At 53.4% G+C, this 18,695-nt stretch overlaps 1 protein-coding gene across 1 annotated transcript in view; it reads left to right on the top strand.

Annotated features, from left to right (window-relative positions):
- LOC138381923 (sodium/nucleoside cotransporter 1-like) overlaps positions 1 to 18,695 on the top strand; it is a 47,111-nt gene that overhangs the window by 17,130 nt on the left and 11,286 nt on the right. The window contains exons 7-12 of the mRNA XM_069466568.1: positions 4,210 to 4,351; positions 5,109 to 5,222; positions 6,883 to 6,960; positions 14,955 to 15,035; positions 15,654 to 15,734; positions 18,437 to 18,562. Of these exons, the coding sequence (XP_069322669.1) occupies positions 4,210 to 4,351; positions 5,109 to 5,222; positions 6,883 to 6,960; positions 14,955 to 15,035; positions 15,654 to 15,734; positions 18,437 to 18,562 (622 nt within the window). The remainder of the gene's footprint in view (positions 1 to 4,209; positions 4,352 to 5,108; positions 5,223 to 6,882; positions 6,961 to 14,954; positions 15,036 to 15,653; positions 15,735 to 18,436; positions 18,563 to 18,695) is intronic.

Below are 18,695 nucleotides of genomic sequence, written 5' to 3'. Positions count from 1 at the left end.
ATCAGTGAGTGCATATGAGCAAACTCCCCAAGGCCTAGGAGAATCACACAGGACCAGGAATAGTGTCTCAATAGTCCAGGTGGAAAAACCTCATAATTCATAGGATGCTGTTAGTAATAGCAAGGGCCTTGGCTCAGTGGCAGGAAAAAACTAACCCCAGAAAAAATGCTTCTGAGGCCCTGCCCTGCAAATCTTAGACAAAACCCAAAAGAGTCAAACAGAGGAGCATCAGTTAACCATGGCACAACTTTAAGTGAGCAAATATACGTGCAATTGACATCACCAAAGGAAAAGGAGGGCAGAAAGGATATTTGAAGAAATAATTTCCAAAAAATTACAAATTTCCTGAAGATTTTATACCCAAGGATTCAAGAAGCTCCATGGACCCCCAGCACAAGAAACATGAAGACGATGACGCCAAGGAACCTCATAATCAAATTGCTTAAAACCAGTGATAAAAAGAAAATCCTAACAACTGGAGAAGAGAAGACAAAAGGTATGGATTACTAGCAGGTTTCTTGTTAAAAACATGTGAGAGAAGAGTGGAACAGTAAACAACAAAAACAAACCCCAAAACCTGTCTACCTAGAATTCTTTACCAGTGAAATATCTTCCATAAAAGAAGGGGAAATAAGACCTTTTCCAGACATACAAAAGGGGAAATAATTTTGCAGGCATGAAGCCAACTTACAGTATAAGAAATGTTAAAGGAAGTTCTTCAAACAGAAGAAAAATGATACCAGATAGAAACCTGGTTCTACACAAAGGAATGAAGAGCCTCCAAAAAGGTAACTCCATGGGTAAATATAATGACTATTTTTTAATTATTTAAACATCTTTTAAAAAAATAACCTGTAAAGCAAGAAAAATAATGTTAGGGGATTTATATTTTATTTAGAAGTAAATAGCACACACCTGTAGTCCCAGCTACTCAGGAGGCTGAGGTGGGAGGCTCACTCAAGGCCAGGAGTTTGAGCTTCCAATGCACTATGATTGCACCCGTGAATAAGCCATTGTACTCCAGGTGACCCTACATATCAAAACCCTATCTCTGAAAAAATTTTCTTAAAAAAGAAGTACATAACAATAGCACAAATGTTGGGAGGGAAGAAATGAAATTATACTGTTGTAAGGTTTTTATAGTGTATGTGAAGTAGTATAACATCACTTGAAGGTAGATCATAATAAGTGAAAGATGTATACTATAAATGCTAGCCACTAAAATAACCCAACAAAGAGTTACAGCTAACAAGTCAAAAAAGGAGAATCTTTAAGAAATAGTCAATCTGAAACACGGTAGAATAATAGGAAAAGGGAAACAAAGAAGCAGTGGGACAAACAGAAAATAAATGCAAGATGGTAGATTTAAACCCACCTATACCAATAATTACATTAACTATAAATGGTCTAAAACCCCAATTAAAAGTAAGAGTGGATAACAAAGCAAGACCCAAGTGTATGCTGCACATAAAACCTGCACATGGATGTTTATAGTATCTTTATTTATAATTCCCCAAACTTGGAAGGAATCAAGATGTCCTTCCATAGGTGAATGGATAAATAAAATGTGGTACATCCGGATGATGGAATGTTATTCAGTGCTAAAAAGAAAGAAACTATCAAGCTAAAAAAAGACATGGAGGAAACTTAAGTGCATATTGCGAAGTGAAATAAGCGATTCTGAAAAGGGTCCACACTGTGTGACTGCAGCTCTATGACATTCTGGAAAAGGCAAAACTGTGGAGACAGTAAAAAGATCAGTGGTTGCCGAGGGTTGGGGGTGAGAGGAGGGAGGGATGAGTGGGCAGAGCACAGAGGACTTTTAGGGCAGTGAAAATACTCTGTGGATGCTGTGATGGTAGATACGTGTCATTGTACATTTATCCAAACCCATGGAATGTGCAACACCAACAGTGAATCTTAAACTATGGACTGTAGGTGACTATAGCATGTCAGTGTAGGTCGCCGATTGTAACAAATGTGCCACTCTGGTGGGGATGTTGGTAATGGGGAAGCTGTGCACACGCAGGAGTGGGGTGTACAGTACATCTCTGCTCCTCCCTCTCGATTTTTCTGTGAACTTAAAACTGTTCGAAAAAACACAACGTCTTAAACAAAAATTAACCAAAAATGGATCATACACCTAAATATAAAGCCTAAACCTATAAAACTTCTTTTAAAAAACATAAGAGAAAAATTTGTGACCTTGAGTTAAGCCAGCACTTGAAACCAGAATATATAAAGAACTTTCAAAACTCATTAATAAGAAAAACAACCCAATTTAAGAATGGGCTCAGGATTTGAAGACACATTTAATTAAAGAAGATACATAAGTGGCAATAAGCACATGGTAAGATGCTCAACGTCGTTCGTCATTGGGGAAATGCAAATGAGAACTAGAAAGAGATACTGCTGTGTGCCCGTCAGAGTGGCTCGAGTTCAGAAGACCGACCACAGCAAGCGTTGGCAAGGACATACACCAACTGAGACTCTTGTATACAGCTGGTGGGCATGTAAAAATTTCACGATCACTTTGGAAAGCCAGTTGCCAGTTTCTTAAAAAGTTAGACCTACATGTAATCTACGTATTCCACTTATAGACATTTACTAGAGAGAAATGAAAGCATGTATCTCTACAAAGACTTGCACACGAGGGTTTGAATGTTCCTAGCAGCTTTGTCTGTAATAGCCCAAAACTGGAAACCACCTAAATATCCACCCATGAATGGATGGATCAGCAAACTGTGGTATATCCACGAAACAGAAGAGTACTCAGCCATAAAAGGGAATGAACTGTTGGATCATGCAGAATCCCAGATGAATCTCAAAATAATCACACGGAGTGAAAGAAGTCACACAAAAAGTGCTGTGTGGTTCTATTGCTATGAAATGCTATTATAAAAAAGGCAAACTAATCTAGTGTCAGAAAACCAGTTGTTGCCGGGAACAGAGAGGAGATGAGGAATCACAAAGGAGCACAAGGAAACTGTGGGGGAGGGTGGATGTGTATGTTCATTATCTTGATTGTAGTGATGGTGTCAAGGGGTACAGGTGTATCAAAACACATCAGATGGGATACGTTCAAAATGTGCATTTGTTGTGTATCAGCCATTGCCTAATAAAGCTGTTAAAAACAAATAAAACCAAAAAACCAGAAACATGCATTCAACATACAGAAAACTAGCAAAGAGATGCCCAGGTGGCACACAGGCAAGGCAAAACCTGTGCGTGTAGAGTGGGATGACAGGAGGTTGAAACATGAGCAGAAAGAGAAACGGTGGACTCTGGCCGGAGTTAGCCTGCTTGAGTTCAGATTGCGGGTCCCCTCTTAGGAGCCAGTTAAGACTGCATTGAAGAGAGTAGACCTTGCTGCATAGGCTCTGGGTTAAAATCTCAGCTCTGTGACTTTCTAGACGGGTGGCCTCCGGACAGGTATTTAGCCTCTCTGTGCCTCAGTTTCCTCATCTCTAAAAGAAGAACAGTAACAGTATTTCTCAGCCCTCAGCATATTACCTGCACATAATAGGTGTCAATGAACATTAGCTGTCATTAGTAGTACCCAGTGAGTTGAGGACCAGGTTGGGGGCAGACCTTGAGCGCCTGACGCCCAGAGCTGGGCTGTCCCACCCGTTGGGCTGTCTCCTGGACAAGCAAAGCCCAGACCCGGGAAGGGAAGCGTTGCTGTCAAGGTTGGATCCAGGCCTTGGTCTCAGGTGCCTGGCTCAGCGATCCAGACTGACACTATTGCTCCTAGGTGTTTGGGAGCGTGGCCCACAGTGCTCAGTCCTGGGCTGCACAGGCCCCTCCTCCCCTGAGGTCAGAGACTGGGCTGAGCGTCATAGCAGCTGTGAGAGTCCCATACCTGGGTGAAGCCATGTGCTGGGCACCACGCTAAGCTCCGTACACACATCCTCCTATTTAATCCTCTCAGCAGCCTCGAGAAATGAGGGGTCTTTGGCCTCATTTGCCCAGTGAGGAAAGTAGAATCAGAGAGGCCCGTGGGTCTGCCAGGGGCCACACAGCTAGAGCGGGACTTCCTAGTGTCTGGGTCCAGAGCTCGTGCTCTTGCCACGGTGCTATATCCTTTCTCCTCCTCTCTGCCCTGAGTGCCCTTCCTCTGGGTGCTCGTGTGTGTGTGTGTGTGTGTGTGTGTGTGTGTGTGTAGGTGGGGACATGCCAATGTTGATGGCTTTCGCCTCTCCCCTGCAGGGGCCTAGCTCTCGCGGCTCTCTTGTTCCTGGTCCTGTGGCTGTCTCTGGACACGTCCCGGCGGCCTGAGCAGCTGGTGTCCTTTGCAGGAATGTGTGTGTTCATCGCCGTCCTCTTTGCCTGCTCGAAGCATCACCGCGCAGTGAGTGCTGATCTGTCAGGCCGGGGCTGGAAGGGAGTGGACGCCTCTGTCTTCTGGCCCTGGGCTGGATCTGGGAGCTGGGGTGGGAGCAGATGCTCCTGCTGGGAGAGCCCCGGAGGCTCAGAGCCTCGGGAAGACAGTGGGTATCAGGACAGGGTCCCTGTGAGGCTGGGGAAGGAGATCCCAGGACTAGAGGCCCCGAGTGGGCTGTCACCTCTCTTAGCAGAAGTCCTCAACCTCCCCAGTGGGGCAGGGGACGCTGCCTGGATGTGTCTGCAGACTTCAGAGGCTGTCGCTTCTCGGCCACTTTGGCTAAGATCAAGTGCAGACTCAGGCATGTGTTTCCTTGGTGACAGCCCCTCTGGTCAGTCTGAGCCTGGTCCTCCGATCTGTTTTCTCAGGAGGCCAGACACCCAGGCACAAGTCTGGCTCCCCCTGCCCAGTGATGGCCCAGGGACACAGTGCCGTGGCTCGTCCAAGGCTACTTGAGCTTCACACGGGCTCCTGATTGCGTCTTGCCCACTGCCCTGGCCCGCTGCTGCCTAGAACGTGGCCTATTCTGAATTCCAGGGAGGCTGTGACCATTGTTAAGTGGCCCAGGACTCTGAATGGGCCCAGCCCCTGTCTGACAGGTGGGCAAAGCTCCCACAACCCCTCAGTGGCCCATGCCCTCTACCCTCTACCCTCACCCCACCCTGTGCCCTGCCCATCCCCCAGGAGCTGAGCTCACCAGACCTTTCTGTCGGGTGGGTAACAGGTGTCCTGGCGGGCCGTGTCCTGGGGACTTGCGCTGCAGTTTGTCCTTGGACTCTTTGTCATCAGAACAGAACCAGGATTTATTGCGTTCCAGTGGCTAGGCGACCAGATCGAGGTGTGTACATGGGACATCCTAGGCTGCCAGGGAATGTGAGAAAAGCCACTGGTTTGGGGGGAGATGGGTGGTGACGCCACAGAGCAGGGGCGGGACTAGGCGGGTGGGTGTGAAAGGGGCCCAGACCAGGTACCGCCAGCCGGACACAGTGTCCTTTGAGAGGCTGGGTCGTCTGTGGAAGAAAATCCCAGACAGGAAGATCTCCGGGTACCTGACCATGGCACGTGGTCAGTGGCGATGATCAGTGATTTGTAACTTAAAATAGTTTAAAGAGCAAAAAAAAAAATTGCAAAGAATTTACTCTGTGAGAGTTTAAAAATAACGTTTATTGAAGTTATTCTTTTTTATTGTTTTTTTATTGTTCCAAAATACACATAAGATAAAGTTTACCATTTCAACCATTTTTAAGTATCATTAAATTCATGCACATTGTTGTGCACCCATCATGACTGACTTTTGTCAGAAGACGAGACGACAGCAGATTTAGTTTAAAGAGCTTTATAGGTGTTTATCTGCGATTCTAGAGTCGGGGCACAGCTGGTTCTGCAGGCTGGAGTGAGTATTCCGGGGAGGCGAGCAGAGGGCTGCGGTTTGGACGAGGGAAGAGGGCTGACGATGGCAGGAAACAAGAGGGAGCTGCGTGTTTCGCAGTTGCCGTCCCTGCAGGGGTTGAAGCAGAGGGGAATCCCCTCCCCTGCCAGGTGGGGCTTGCCGGTGTCTCTCCCTCTCCCCACTGCGCGGGAGGCCGAGCAGCAACGTGGTTCCCGGGTGGACACGTGGAACTGGAGCACGAGGGACTCCATTTGGGTGGCTCTGTTGGGCCCATGCAGGAGCTCGGTTAAACCAATGGCCTCCTGTCATTTTATTTCACCTTAGGAAACATAAATTATCGAGGGCATGAGTGTAACCCCCCGACTCGCCTCCCGCTGGCCAGCTCTCCCTCGTGCTCTGTGTGGGGTGAGCTGGCAGTCCTGCCTGCCCGGCTGTGCACACCCACTGGCCCCACGCCAGCACCCGCGTGGCTATTGTGGAGGAAAAGACAGAGTTGCTGCTCTGGGCCCCTCCCCATTTTACAGACTGGAACGCTGAGGCCTGGGCCAGAGACATGACTTGTCCCTGCAATCGCAGTGCAAGTCGGGACCTAACACTGATCTCCTGTAGAAGTGTGGCTGGACTCGAACACCCAGTCCGTGAGCCCGGGATGGGGACGATATGAGAGAAGGCTGTGCCCTTGGTTGTCAGGGGACTGAGCAGGCACGAGAGGCACCACCTTTGACAGCCTTCGCCACACATCTCGTAGTCTTGCTTCCTCACCGTCCCTTCTGTATTGTCCTAACCACTCCCGACTCAGAGCATTTCCTTAAAATTGACTGAAAAGGTGTCTCTTTGGAGAATGTGTTCAGAAGGAGCCAGTGCTCACGATCGTGGCTTTACACACCCAGCCAGGTGGCACCCCACCCTTGGTAAGGGCCCGGGAGACTATGTCCCTGGCCAACCTGCCTGGGCCTAGTGTCCCTGTCTCCCAACTAGGCCGGGCTCTGGCTACGGGGTGCTCACGGCCCCTCCACCTGACCCAGCCTGGTTCTCTGGCTACTGGTTCCTGCGTCTTCCCTTCCTAGCCTCACTCCGTGTTTTGGTTTTGTTCTTTTTTTAATTTCAGGTCTTCCTGAGCTACACCAGGGCTGGCTCTACCTTCGTGTTCGGGGAGAATCTGGTCAACGATGTCTTTGTCTTTCAGGTAAGCTTGACTCTTGGTCGTAGAGGCCTTCAGTGGCCGCTGCCCAGCCACCTCCAGCTGGCAAGGGGTCTGGGCAAGGCAACCCGGCCAGGAAGGGTGGGAGGAGTCCCGCGGGCAGAGGCTGGTACTGGGATGGGCCCAGCAGTGTGTTCAGCTGGTGATATGTTTTTGTTATATTTGGTAACATTTGTAAAAGGAAGACATTTCTGTATTCTTTTCCTTAGAGATGACCCCCAAGTTACAGAATTGCTGGGAGGCTGAGGACAAGGAGCAGGGTTGGGGGTCTCTTCTGGTCTCCTGCTGAGACCTCAACCTTGATGTGTCTCCAGGACTCTGGGCCTATGAACAGTTTACAAGAACACTTAGGCTCAAATCATCCTCTTCCTTCAAGGCCTCTCAAGGCCACCTCTGCCAGGAAGTCTGCCCTTATTAATCCAGCTGCAAGTACAGCTCCTCCTCTGCGTCCTCCTAGACCCACAGTCCCTGCCTCTCTTTCTCTTTCCTTCCTTCCTTTTAAAAAAACTTTACTGTGCATTTGATGCACTGCAAGCTATGATAGGGGAAATTGAGACAAAGGCATTGTCTGTTTCAGAGACTGTGTTATCTAACGGCAGAGCCCCAGTCCTAAGTCACAACAGGGCGGCCTGTGTGTGCTGCTGCTGTGACCTGCCGCACTGTTCTGGTGGGGGCCGGTGGTTGAGTTTCTTCTCTCTCCCGGTAACTGCTCAAGTGCCTAAATGATATCTTTAGCAAGAACCCTTTAGCGTGGTCCTCCTGTGCCTGCCTCACGCCAAAACTGTCTGAGACCCTGAGGCTGCTCCAGGCCTGGGCTCCACTGGCCGGGTAGAGAGAGAGACCTGGGACCCGCTCACTCAGCACTGACCTGGGGCCCCACAGAGGGCAATCGGGGCTGCCCGCCCTGGCCTATCCTGGACCACCGTGACCATGGAACTGCTGTGCGGGACTCCATGCACAGGTTCCAGAGGTTTCTGCTCTTGATCATTGCTCTGGCCACTGTTCCCAGGCCCCCCTCCCCCCGACCCTGCTGGGCCCAGTAGGCCTTTCAGCCTAAGCCATGGACTCGGCCACGGACTTCTGGGCTGGTGTTGAGCCGCTCATGAGTCCAGAGCCTCCTGCCTACCCTGACCTGACCTCTGGCGAGTTCCCCTTGGAGCCTGAGTGTCTGTGTGCCAGCAGACCCTGTGGGGAACGCCCAGGCCATCGAGGGGTTCTAAGAGTCTCACCCTAAGCAGAAGGGAGGGGACAGGTTCCTGTCTTCTCAAGAGTCTTCTTGCCCTCCCCGGACAAATTTTCCCATCATGTTTCTGAGACCAGCTCTGTGTAGAGAGGATATGGGGAGGGGCAGCCTCTGTCAGTCCCCAAAGGTCCCCTAACCCCATTCCCTTAGGGTGAAGGGGGCTGCGCCCTCCACATTTGCATAACCAAGTAGGGAGGCCACCCAGGGTTTCAGGGGAGAGCAGTGAAGGTCTGACTTCTTGTGTCCGCCCAGACAGAAGCTCCAGGAGCTCCTCACACTTAAAAAGCAAACACACAGCGCTGCAGTTCCCCCTGGCAGGCAGCTGCATTCAAGTGCAGTAAGACAGGTGCAAAGGGCAGTGCCTGGGGAGTGGCTCTAGGGAGAGGTCCTTTACAATGAGGGATGGTGAGGAAGACTCTTTCAGAAGGTGGCATTCGATGTGGAGCTTCAGGGCAGAACAGATTTGGACACACGGAGCTAGGCAGGAAGAGGGGACAGTGAGGGACGCACGCAGCTGAGGATGTGCTGCTGTGTCCACGGCGCAGGGTGCAGGTCAGCGAGACGGGCATGTAAGCTGATCCCCAAAGGGAAGTTACAGCCCAGTGAGCCAGAGGAGCTGGCGGAGAGGAGCTGGCCAGGCCACGCGGCTGCCGTCCACCAGGACCCCACCCCACTACTGTCCCGTTCCAGCACTGAACTGTCACTTGGCCTGCCGCTGTGTCTGCTCCCTGGCCGGTGAGCTGTTTCCTTCCATCTTTCCTCCCCTTCTGGAAGAACGTGCACACACCTTCCACTTCCCTGTCGCCCCGAATCACCCTTCAGAGCCATGAACTCCTAGACCGTTAGTCACAGGAGGGAGCCCAGGGGTCCTTGGGTCAACCTTTGTATTGTGATGGTCCCAGCAAGCACCAGAGAGGAGCAGGGAGCCGGCCAGGATCGCCCAGTGAGTCAGGGCAGAGCCAGAGCCAGCCCCGTCCCTGGACTTCAGGCAAGGGATGTTTTCTTCCTCATCGTGTAAGTAGGAACCAGTGGCATCATGTCTGTCCTCCAAAAACAAAAAGGTGGGCACGGTGGCACGCGCCTGTAGTCCCAGCTATGTGGGGGCTCAGGTGGCAGGATCCCTTGAGCCCAGGAGTTGGAGTCTGGCGTGGGCAACATAGTGAGGCCTTGTCTCAAAAGCAAATGGTCCCTACATAGCAACAGCAATTTTAAAACATATTAATGGTGGCAAAAAACTTTGAGACTATTCAATTGAGAGAGTAGTAACAGTGAGTGCCTTTATCATTAACCAGCCTCACCATTTCTAGCCAAACACGAGCCATTTCCTGGCACCTGGGAGGCCCTGTCCCCTGGACAGATTCCTGACCAGTGCGTTGGCCAATGGCATTCACAGCTGTGTTGGGCCAGATGCAGGAGGATTTAAAATAAGTGTTCCATAGCCCCAGAATTCCCTTTCTCACGACTCACTAATCACACAATGATATTCACACTCCGCATATCACACACATCCACTCGTGTGTGCACACACACCCACACACACATGTACACACGCACACACGTTTGGGACTTGTCCTCAAGGCAGGGGTGGCTTTGTCGAGTGCTCACTTCTCTCCGTTCTTTCCGTAAATCATGTGGACCTAGTCCAAGGCCTTTGGCCAAGTTAAGCCCGGGGAATTCTTCTCTGAGCTCGCTGGGATTCTCAGAATCCAAGCTGATTCCGCTGTGCCACAGTCCAACTGGTCTCTGCTGGAGGTTGTAGCATCTCTCCTTGGGGGTCCTCAGCCCTCAGCCTACCCTGGGCTTGGAGTCCAGCACAGTGGATGTGGCAGTCACCTCCCAGCCGTGTCCCCTGGGTTAGTCATTCCCGCTTGGCTCTGTCTCCCCCTTAGCAACTTCCCAGCATGTAACCCCCGACCCAGCCCCACATCCTTCCCGGGACTGGCTGGCCTGGGAGCACACTCGCGCCTTCTTGCACTGTCGCTCCGCCTCTGGGACAGGCCCCCGCAGGTGCTCACCATTGCTGCCCAGATTCTATCCCTGAGCAAACCCAGGATGAAGGGAGATGTTTTCATGTCCCGAGGGTCTCAAGGTGTCTGACTGACGCAGACTGCAGTGCCAGTGATCAAGAGTGCCAAAGTTTGCACACAAAGATCAAACAAGATAAGGTCTGAAGGTGCCGTTGCCTTTGGTAATGAAGGGGTCACCTGTAGCCTTAGTGGGCGTGATGTTCAGGGGGAGAAATGGGAGGAAAGGCTGGGAGGAGGGAGGGGGGACAGTCCCGGCAGGAGAGATCTGCTGAGCACGAGGCATCCCGGCAGAGACAGGCATGAGGGGCAGAGTGCGGTGGTTCAGGGCGAAGGGATGGCACAAACGGGAAAGCAGGGGGCATGTCCAGGGCGCAGCCAGGGTTCCAGCCTATCTGGACTTGGAGTCCTTTCTGCTTTTTGGTAATGCTGGTGCTGTGGACCCTGCAGCTGTTGTCTCTGAGGAATCTTCCAGCTCTGAGTTTTTGTGGTTCGTTGTTGCTTGAGGCTAGTGACAGGGTAGTTTGTACAGGACTTAAGCCTTGGGCTCTGGGGACATGGTGGTGGAGGTTGCCCAGACAGCCCTGGGAAGTCATCAAGAGCCCTGGCTCAGACCCTCCAGGGAGAAGAGGGGGCAGGGCCTTGTCCTTAGTGTTGCCATCAAGGCCCATTTCCTGGCAAGGCGATGGCGTTTGCCCGGGGGCTGGGTCTGCTCCCCGAGCACAGCAGTTCTCATGGTGTGTCCAGATGAGCAGCAGCAGCAGCGTCCGGGACAGGCCCCCCCATCCCCCGACCACGACCTGCTGAATCCCAAACTCTATGGTCAGGCTCGGTTTCCATTTATGACAAAGTCTCAGGTGCTGCTGCTGGTGCAGGGACCACACTGAGAACCGCTGGCCTAGAAGAGCTGGACATTCCTTCTTCCCTGAGTCTGACACTAGCAGGCCCAGACGACAAGGCCATTTTCACAAGGCCGTGGCCAGCGCTCACTTGGCTCTTCCTTGGAGGGGCTCGTCGTAGTCGTGCAGGAGGCTGTGATGAAACCGCAGACCAGGTGTCTCAGAGACGACAGAAAGTTCTTCCTCAGAGTTCTGGAGGCCGGGAGGCTGAGATGAGGGTGCCGGCACGATCAGGTTCCGGTGAGGGGAGCCACATGCTGGTCATAGGGATGTTCTTCTGTCTGTGTCCTCGCATGGTGGGAAGGCGGGGGAGCTCGCTGGGGCCTCGTTCATCAGGGCACCCATCGAGTTCATGAGGGCTCCACCCCATGACCTGATCACCTCCCAAAGGCCCCGCCTGCTAGTACTGTCACCCTGGGATTAGGTTTGACCAAATGGGTTTGCTGGGACACGAGCATTCAGGCTCCTGTGGGGAGGCACGCTACCCCTGCAGACAGGGAACAAGCCTGAAGAACTGCACCCAGCGCAGACCTCGGGGTCACGGCAGGACCTTGGCAACCTGCCTGGTGGCTGGGAGGTGCCTCTGCCTCTTTGCAGGCACATGACCTTGGGCAGGTGGCCAAGATCTGCCAGCCTCAGGGCGCCCATCTGTGAAGCATAGACAGTTGCATCTGCCGTGGTTGCTTTGTGGATCAGTGAGTCCCCACACATCAGGCACCGGCACACAGTAGGCCCTCACAGCAGGCACATAGTAGGGCTTACTGGCACTCCCTTCCCCTCCCAGGGCAGCACCCACCGCCTGGAACCACCTGCCCTGTTGTTCTGCCGTCTCACATGCTGCAGGCCCCAGAGGTGTGTCCTGGGCTGTGAGAGCAAACCAAGCACAGGGACCTCACTTAGTGGTAAACATGCCACCTTAGGAAACCGAGGGTCACCTCTGCTATCTTTCATTTCCTTCCCTCCCTAGACACTCAGCACTTAACCTAGAACATAGCTTCTCTTCCACCAAAGTCCCCATCTTACATCCCCATCAACGAAAACGCGTTTTTGTTGCTGGGGGGCAAGATTCCCAGTTCTGCAGTGGGGTCCTGCCACCCCGGGCACCCTCCTTCCTGGCTGGGGCCCATCTCCGCAGGCCTCCCCCCTGCCCTGGGGTGGCTCTCAGGATCAGCTAGACAGGCAGTGTAGACAGTTCCTGATCCTCTGTGTGTCTCACCCCCAGGGCGAGCAGGGTGATGTCATCACACCCTGTGCTGGGGCTGTTTGCAGCCCAGGCAGCCAGGAGGAGTTGCAGGGCAGGGAAAGGGTTTCTTGAGCCAGTGCCTGTGTTCCCTGTCAGGTGACATGCCCAAGTGCAGTGCAGCTGGTGACAGAGGTGGCAAGTGGAGCAAGCTGAGATGGAACCTGCGGGTTGGTCTAGGAAGGGAGGGGAAGCACCTTGGCAGGCTTGTTTCTCGTGTCCGGCCGCAGCTGCCTGGGCAGAATCTCTGTTCTCCTCAGGGACCGTTCTGTAGTCCAGATGCATTTTCAGCTAGAGCCGCCCAGATTTGCTTGCTCAAGACTTTCCTTCTTAAAGAATAAAAACAACCCTCCTTCGACCCCTAACCCCTCTCCAGGGGTGGCTCCGCTTCTCCACAGGGCTGGCGTCCTTGCTGTGTCTACCCTGTCAGGGCCCAGGCCCTCCTTGGCTGGTGACATCAGCCTCTGTGCCCACCCTCCTCCAACACTGCTCTCACCTAGTGGCCAGCGACCCTTGAGTTGCTACGTTCCCAGGGTCCGGCTTGGTCCTTACCTTGCCCGAGATCTCTGATGCATCTGACTCAGCCCTTCTTGCAGAGCTGCCCGGCGGTTTCCATCATACTTTTCTCCTGGACGTCCTCCTTCACAGGTTGCTCCGTCCCCTCTCACCCTTCGATGACACTGAGCCCAGGGCGCTGTCCTCAGCCCTGCTCTTTGCAGGCAGGGTGATTTCCGCAGTGAGTTGCATCTGCCCCGTGGGCTCAGCCTGCACTCCCTAGGGGCGAGCCCCAGACCCTGTCATCCAGCTGCGCACTTGACACTGCACTTGGACGTGCCACAGGCGTCTCAGACGCAGCCAGTTCACACCCAAATGGATGGTCTTGCCCAAACTTGTCCTCTGCCAGTGCTCCCTCCCTTCAGAAATGCCCGCTTAGTGTAGAAAATCACAGGAACAGATGAGAAATTCAAAACTAGAGAAAACATAGAACACCGTGTCCGCAGCCCCAGAACAGAGAAGCAAGTCCTTGACTGTTTGGGAGGACTGCCTCCCAGGCTTCTTTCTGTAATTTTGATGCTGCAGTTTTCCCACTGAACATTTTAGCATAAGAATACTTCTATGCTACTACCAAGTCTGCCTGACTCTCTTAAAACTGTTTGGAACAAATAATTCGAGACTAGAGGAGACTTTCCAACAGCACAAAAGGGTTAAAGGTGAAAAGTAAATCTTCCTCTCACCCGTTATCCCCAGGGCACCTAGTTCCCTCCCCAGGGCACCTGCTGTTGCCAGTCACTTGCCTGTCCTTCTTGTTCTCTCTCTCTTTTTTTGCTAACTTATATTTTTTTAGACAGGGTCCACTCTGTCACCCAGGCTGGAGTACAGTGGCAGGATCATAGCTCACTGCAGCCTCAAACTCCTGGGCTCAAAGAATCCTCCCGCCTCAGCCTCCTGAGTAGCTGGGGCTACGGTTGCACACTGGTTTTTTTTAGTAGAGATAGGGTCTCGCTCTTGCTCAGGCTGATCTTGAACTCCTTGCCTGAAGGGATCCTCCCACTGTGGCCTCCCAGAGTGCTAGAATTACAGGCGTGAGCCACTCCACCGAGCCACTTGCATGTCCCTCTAATATCTCATTATACTGTGGTGTCACTGTGTGCCAGGCTGGCCTTGAACTTCTGGGCTGAAGTGATCCTCCCACCTCGGCCTCCCGAGTGCTGGGACCACAAGCGTGCCCCACCACGCCAGCTGCCCCCTGGTTTTCACTCGCATCAGAGCACAGCGTGCACCCTGTTGTGCACCTTCCTTCTTTCCTTTTGATAAACTGTCTTGGAAATCGTTCCCCAAGTGCCATAGGGCTTCCTCACTCTTGTCTCCTTTCCGTGCACCATTGTGTGGCTACACCTAGCTTATTCACTAGTCCTCCAGCAGAAGACACTTCACTTTTTACCAGTTTGTTATTATAAATCAGACCACAGAAAAGAAAAAGCACTAGAGTGGGGCCCTGGGCCTGGGAAGGAGCGAATGGACGTGAAAGAGATTTGAGGGGAGAACTGATGGATGTTGGGGTCAATGACCAGCAGTGCAGGGCCTGGCGCCAGGTACTGGGTGACAGGAGGAGGTGCTGGCTGCAGGTGTCACATGAGTCTGCTTCTGGGCTTGCTGGCACTGAGTGGACGTGGAACACGGGAACCATGCAGGTCCCCTCAATCAGGCTCGAAGCAGAGGACAGGGGTGAGGGCCGAGGGCCGAGGCCAGGGATTGAGCTCATGAAGGAGGACGGACACTGCAACCCTCACAGCAGCCCTGAGCGGTGGCATCTTACCCCATTTCAGACAAAGAAGCAGGGGTGACAGTGGTGCCTCAGGCCCCTCCCTCCATGGCCCAGGACGGCCTGGGCATTACTTAGAGGGGAACAGAGGGAACAGAATTGCCCCAGAGAGGCCCCGTAAGTGGAATACCTGGGATTTCATGTTGAATTCAAAGCTGCTTCCTTGACCCTGTGAGGCGTCTGCGTGGGCTGTCTGGGGCTCCTGGCCCTGCCTGCCTCTGACCGGGCCCTACACTCTCTTTCCCGGCAGTATCTGCCCATCTTTATTTTCTTAAGCTGCATCATGTCAGTTCTCTTCTACGTGGGCCTCATGCGGTGGCTGATCCTGAAGGTGAGTCCCAGTGCTGGTGACCCCAGCTCTCCCAGAGTCACCAGCTCCAGGGGTCACGCTGTCCCAGAATGCCTTGTACCCAGATCCTAGCCCCTCCACACAGACCCTGTTCCCCAGACTCTCACCCTCCCACAGCCCCCTGCTCCCCAGGCCCAAACCCTCCTAGAGCGCCCTAATCCCCAGGCCCTCGCCCTCCTGGAGCCCCCTGCTCCCCAGGCCTATACCCTCCTAGAGCTCCCTATTCCCCAGGCCCTCCCAGAGCCCCTGCTCCCCAGTCCCACACCGTCCCAGAGCCCCCTGCTCCCTAGGCCCACACCATCCCGGAGCCCTCTGCTCCCCAGGCCCTCGCCCTCCCAAAGCCCCCTGCCCCCGTGTTAGAAGCTCTGCTCTAAGGACTGGAGCTGTGCTAAGGTGGAATGGGTGGCCTGGGAAGTGGAAAAGCCCCATCAATGCAGGTGTGGAAGGAGAAGATGAACGGGCCTTCTGGGGACACGTGGTGAGGGGTCCCACACTAGACTGGGAGTTGGAAGGAAGACGTGTCAGGTACTTCTACCCGACTCTCTCTGACTCTGGGGTTTGCCCATGTCAGCCCACAAAGAGCACCTTGCTTCCTTCCAGATTGCCTGGCCGATGCAGGTCACCATGGGCACCACTGCCACCGAGACCCTGAGTGTGGCTGCAAAACTCTTTGTGACCCAGGTGGGTACCAAAGCCTCCTGCCCACGTGCTTGGCAGCGGCTTCCCCAGAGAGGGCGGGTTCCCTGGGTCCCCAGAGCCGCAGTTCAGTTTGAGGAGGAGCCATTTGAACCTTCTCCCATGGTCCCCAAAGGCTGCTGCCCCAGCGATGCTCCATGTGGGAGTCCCATTTACCTGGGTCATGCCAGGGAGGATACCATCTCTCTGGCACCTCCTACCATTCTAGCTGCCTCATCAGCCTAGAGACTCCCAAAGCCTACAGATGCAGTCCCATCGCTCATTTCATACACGGGAAACTGAGGCTCTGAGGTGGCAATGAGTTGGCCAAGTTCCCACAACCACAAGCCAGAACTTAGAGTCCCAGTTTTCTCTTTCCTGGCCAGAGTTTGTTCCACTACATCATTTTGTCTTATCTTTTCTTTGTCTCACTGAAAATGTATTTTCGTAAATGTGGCTCTGAAGACACCGTCAGTCCTGAGTCGCTTTCAGAAGGCTCGACCCTCCTGAGGGTCAACCTCTTGAGACTGTTCCAGCATCTGTCCTGGCCCATCTGCCTGACATTTGAGTCATTAAGAGACACACTTGCCGCGAGATGCCATATTTCACTGGACAGTTTAGGAAACTTTGGAGAATATTTGCATGTGTTTTAAAGTTAAATTTTTTTTTTGCTTTTGTTTTAGAAATAGGATCTCACTCTGTGACCCAGGCGTAAATGCAGTGGCGTCATGATACCTCACTGCAACCTTGAACTCCTGGGCTCAGGCCATCCTCCTGTCTCAGCCTCCCAAATAGCTGGGACTACACGCAGTCACCACCACAGCCAGCTAATTTTTCTATTTTTATTTTTTGTAGAGATGGGGTCTTGCCCTATTGCCCAGTCTGATCTTGAACTCCTGGCCTCAAGTGATCCTCCCACCCCGGCTTTCCGAAGTGCTGAGACTGTAGGCCTGAGTCACTGCAGCCAGCTCATTTGCATCTTTTTTGTTATGATGCAAATGTGTTAATTTTGAAGGGATTTTGGTTTGTTTTATTTTTAGCTAATTAAGACAGATGTGCTCTCAGATTAATTACCCAAAATTCCCTTAAGGCAAAAGAAAGGGATATTAAAATATGACAGCAGTTATTTTGTGTGAAAAGCTGCAATGTGCTCAGTGTTTCTTGCTGAGAACATACGTAGGTGAATGTGACACTGGGTGACGTGAGGACCTCCCAAGGTAACCTAACTCTGGACAATTGTTGCTCAAGCTGACCTAGACCCCAGGGCTTCACCACATCTCCCAAGGGGAGGCCCTGGGGAACCTGCGTGGAGCAGCGGCGTCATGTGAACCTCAAATGCCGAGGCCAGGCCCGCTGTCCTCCCACGCGCACCCCTCCCTGCGCTGCAGCACCCCAGGGCTTCCCAGCCAACTCTCCTGCTCTGCAGTCCTCACCCCGGCGCTGAACTCTCCACTGCCACGGCCGCCTGGCTCCTGCCCCTCGTCTCCGGTTTCTAAGGGGCATCTCACGTTTGATACGCTCAGTCCAAGCAGACAGAACCTGCCTTCTGTCCTCACACCTGCACCTCTCCAAGTCTTTTCCTTCTCAGCAAATGCTGGCACCTTCCATGCGGGTGTTCAGACAGACCTTAGACAGCCACCTGCCTTCCTCTGCCTCCCTGGCTCCCTACATCCCGCGAGTCCTGCAGCGCTGCCTCCAGGTGGCATCCACAGCGCCCTGCCACCCTCCTCCCTCTTCTCCCTGCTTCCAGCCCCGCCCCTGCTGTCTGTCCTGACCCTTCAAACACACAGAGCAGATGGCGCCACTCCCCACTGGAACCGGTCCACTCCTCACCTGCTTCCCAGCCCTGCCGGGGCCCTGCCCTCCTCTGCCTCCACGGGACCCGCGCCCAGTCACCTGTGTGTCTGCGGCAGACTCGCAGGCCTGCTGAGCTCCTCACCTCGCTGCGCCGATTCCTGCCTCGGGCCTCTGCTCTTCACTCTGCCTGGTGCTGTGTCCCCAAATCCTGTGGCTGCTCCTTCAGCTCTCAGATAACCCAGACCCAGGGTCACCTCCCCGGGGAGCCCCTTGCTGATTACTCAATTTTAAATGCCCCTGAAGCGCTAGGCGTTCTCTCTCATGTATCCTCATAGCTTTCATTAGTATCACAATCTAAAGTGCCACCGCTTATCAGCTTGGACCCTTGCTGATGAACCATGTCCCCCACCACCTGCTTAAGCCCCTCCCACTCTCCTGGGCTCCCAGGCTAGAAACTGCACAGGGCAGGGACTTGGTCTTATTCACCTGGTACCCTTTTTTTCTGGAGCAGTGCCTGGAACACAGTAGGTGCTCAATAACTGTGCATTGAGTGAACAGTGATGGCCAGGCTGCCCAGTGTTCTGAAGCGAACATGCCATCTAACGTCCCAGCCCCTTTCTTTTTGGCCACCCCCAGGGCTTCCTTACAGCTCAGGCCTGGCATCTGCTTCCCACCCCTGTGCGGAGCGGGGCTCATTCTCTGAGCCTCCGTGTGCTTTGCTGGGAAGTGGGGGTGACTGCTCCTCTCTCAGAAGGTTGTGAGTGACGGTGGTCAGGTGCTCCGTGGGTGCTGGCACATGGCAGGCCGTCGGCACAGTGTCACTGTGACCTGTCCACTCCTGGGCTGGGGGATAGTGGAGGGAGTGCCCAACCACTCCAGCTCTGCTTGTCTGACATCCTTCCTCTTTACAGACCGAGGCTCCTCTACTGATCCGGCCCTACTTGGCAGACATGACACTCTCTGAAATCCACGTTGTCCTGACCGCAGGCTACTCCACCATTGCTTTCAGCGTGCTGCTTGCCTATATCTCCTTTGGGGTAGGTAGAGGCTCCTTCTGCTTGGCTGTGCCCAGGACCTGAAACCCACCTTCGTGGGAGCCCCACACAGCTCCGGCCAGAGCAGCCCTGGGCTCTCTCTGAGCCTGGAGCCCGGGCTGCTGTGCTGGGGAGA

This window comes from Eulemur rufifrons, chromosome 3, assembly GCF_041146395.1.
Source record: "Eulemur rufifrons isolate Redbay chromosome 3, OSU_ERuf_1, whole genome shotgun sequence".
NCBI classification, from domain to species: Eukaryota; Metazoa; Chordata; class Mammalia; order Primates; family Lemuridae; genus Eulemur; species Eulemur rufifrons.
The sequence above is the reverse complement of the archived record's forward strand: the minus strand, read 5'-3'. Positions and strand labels throughout refer to the sequence as shown.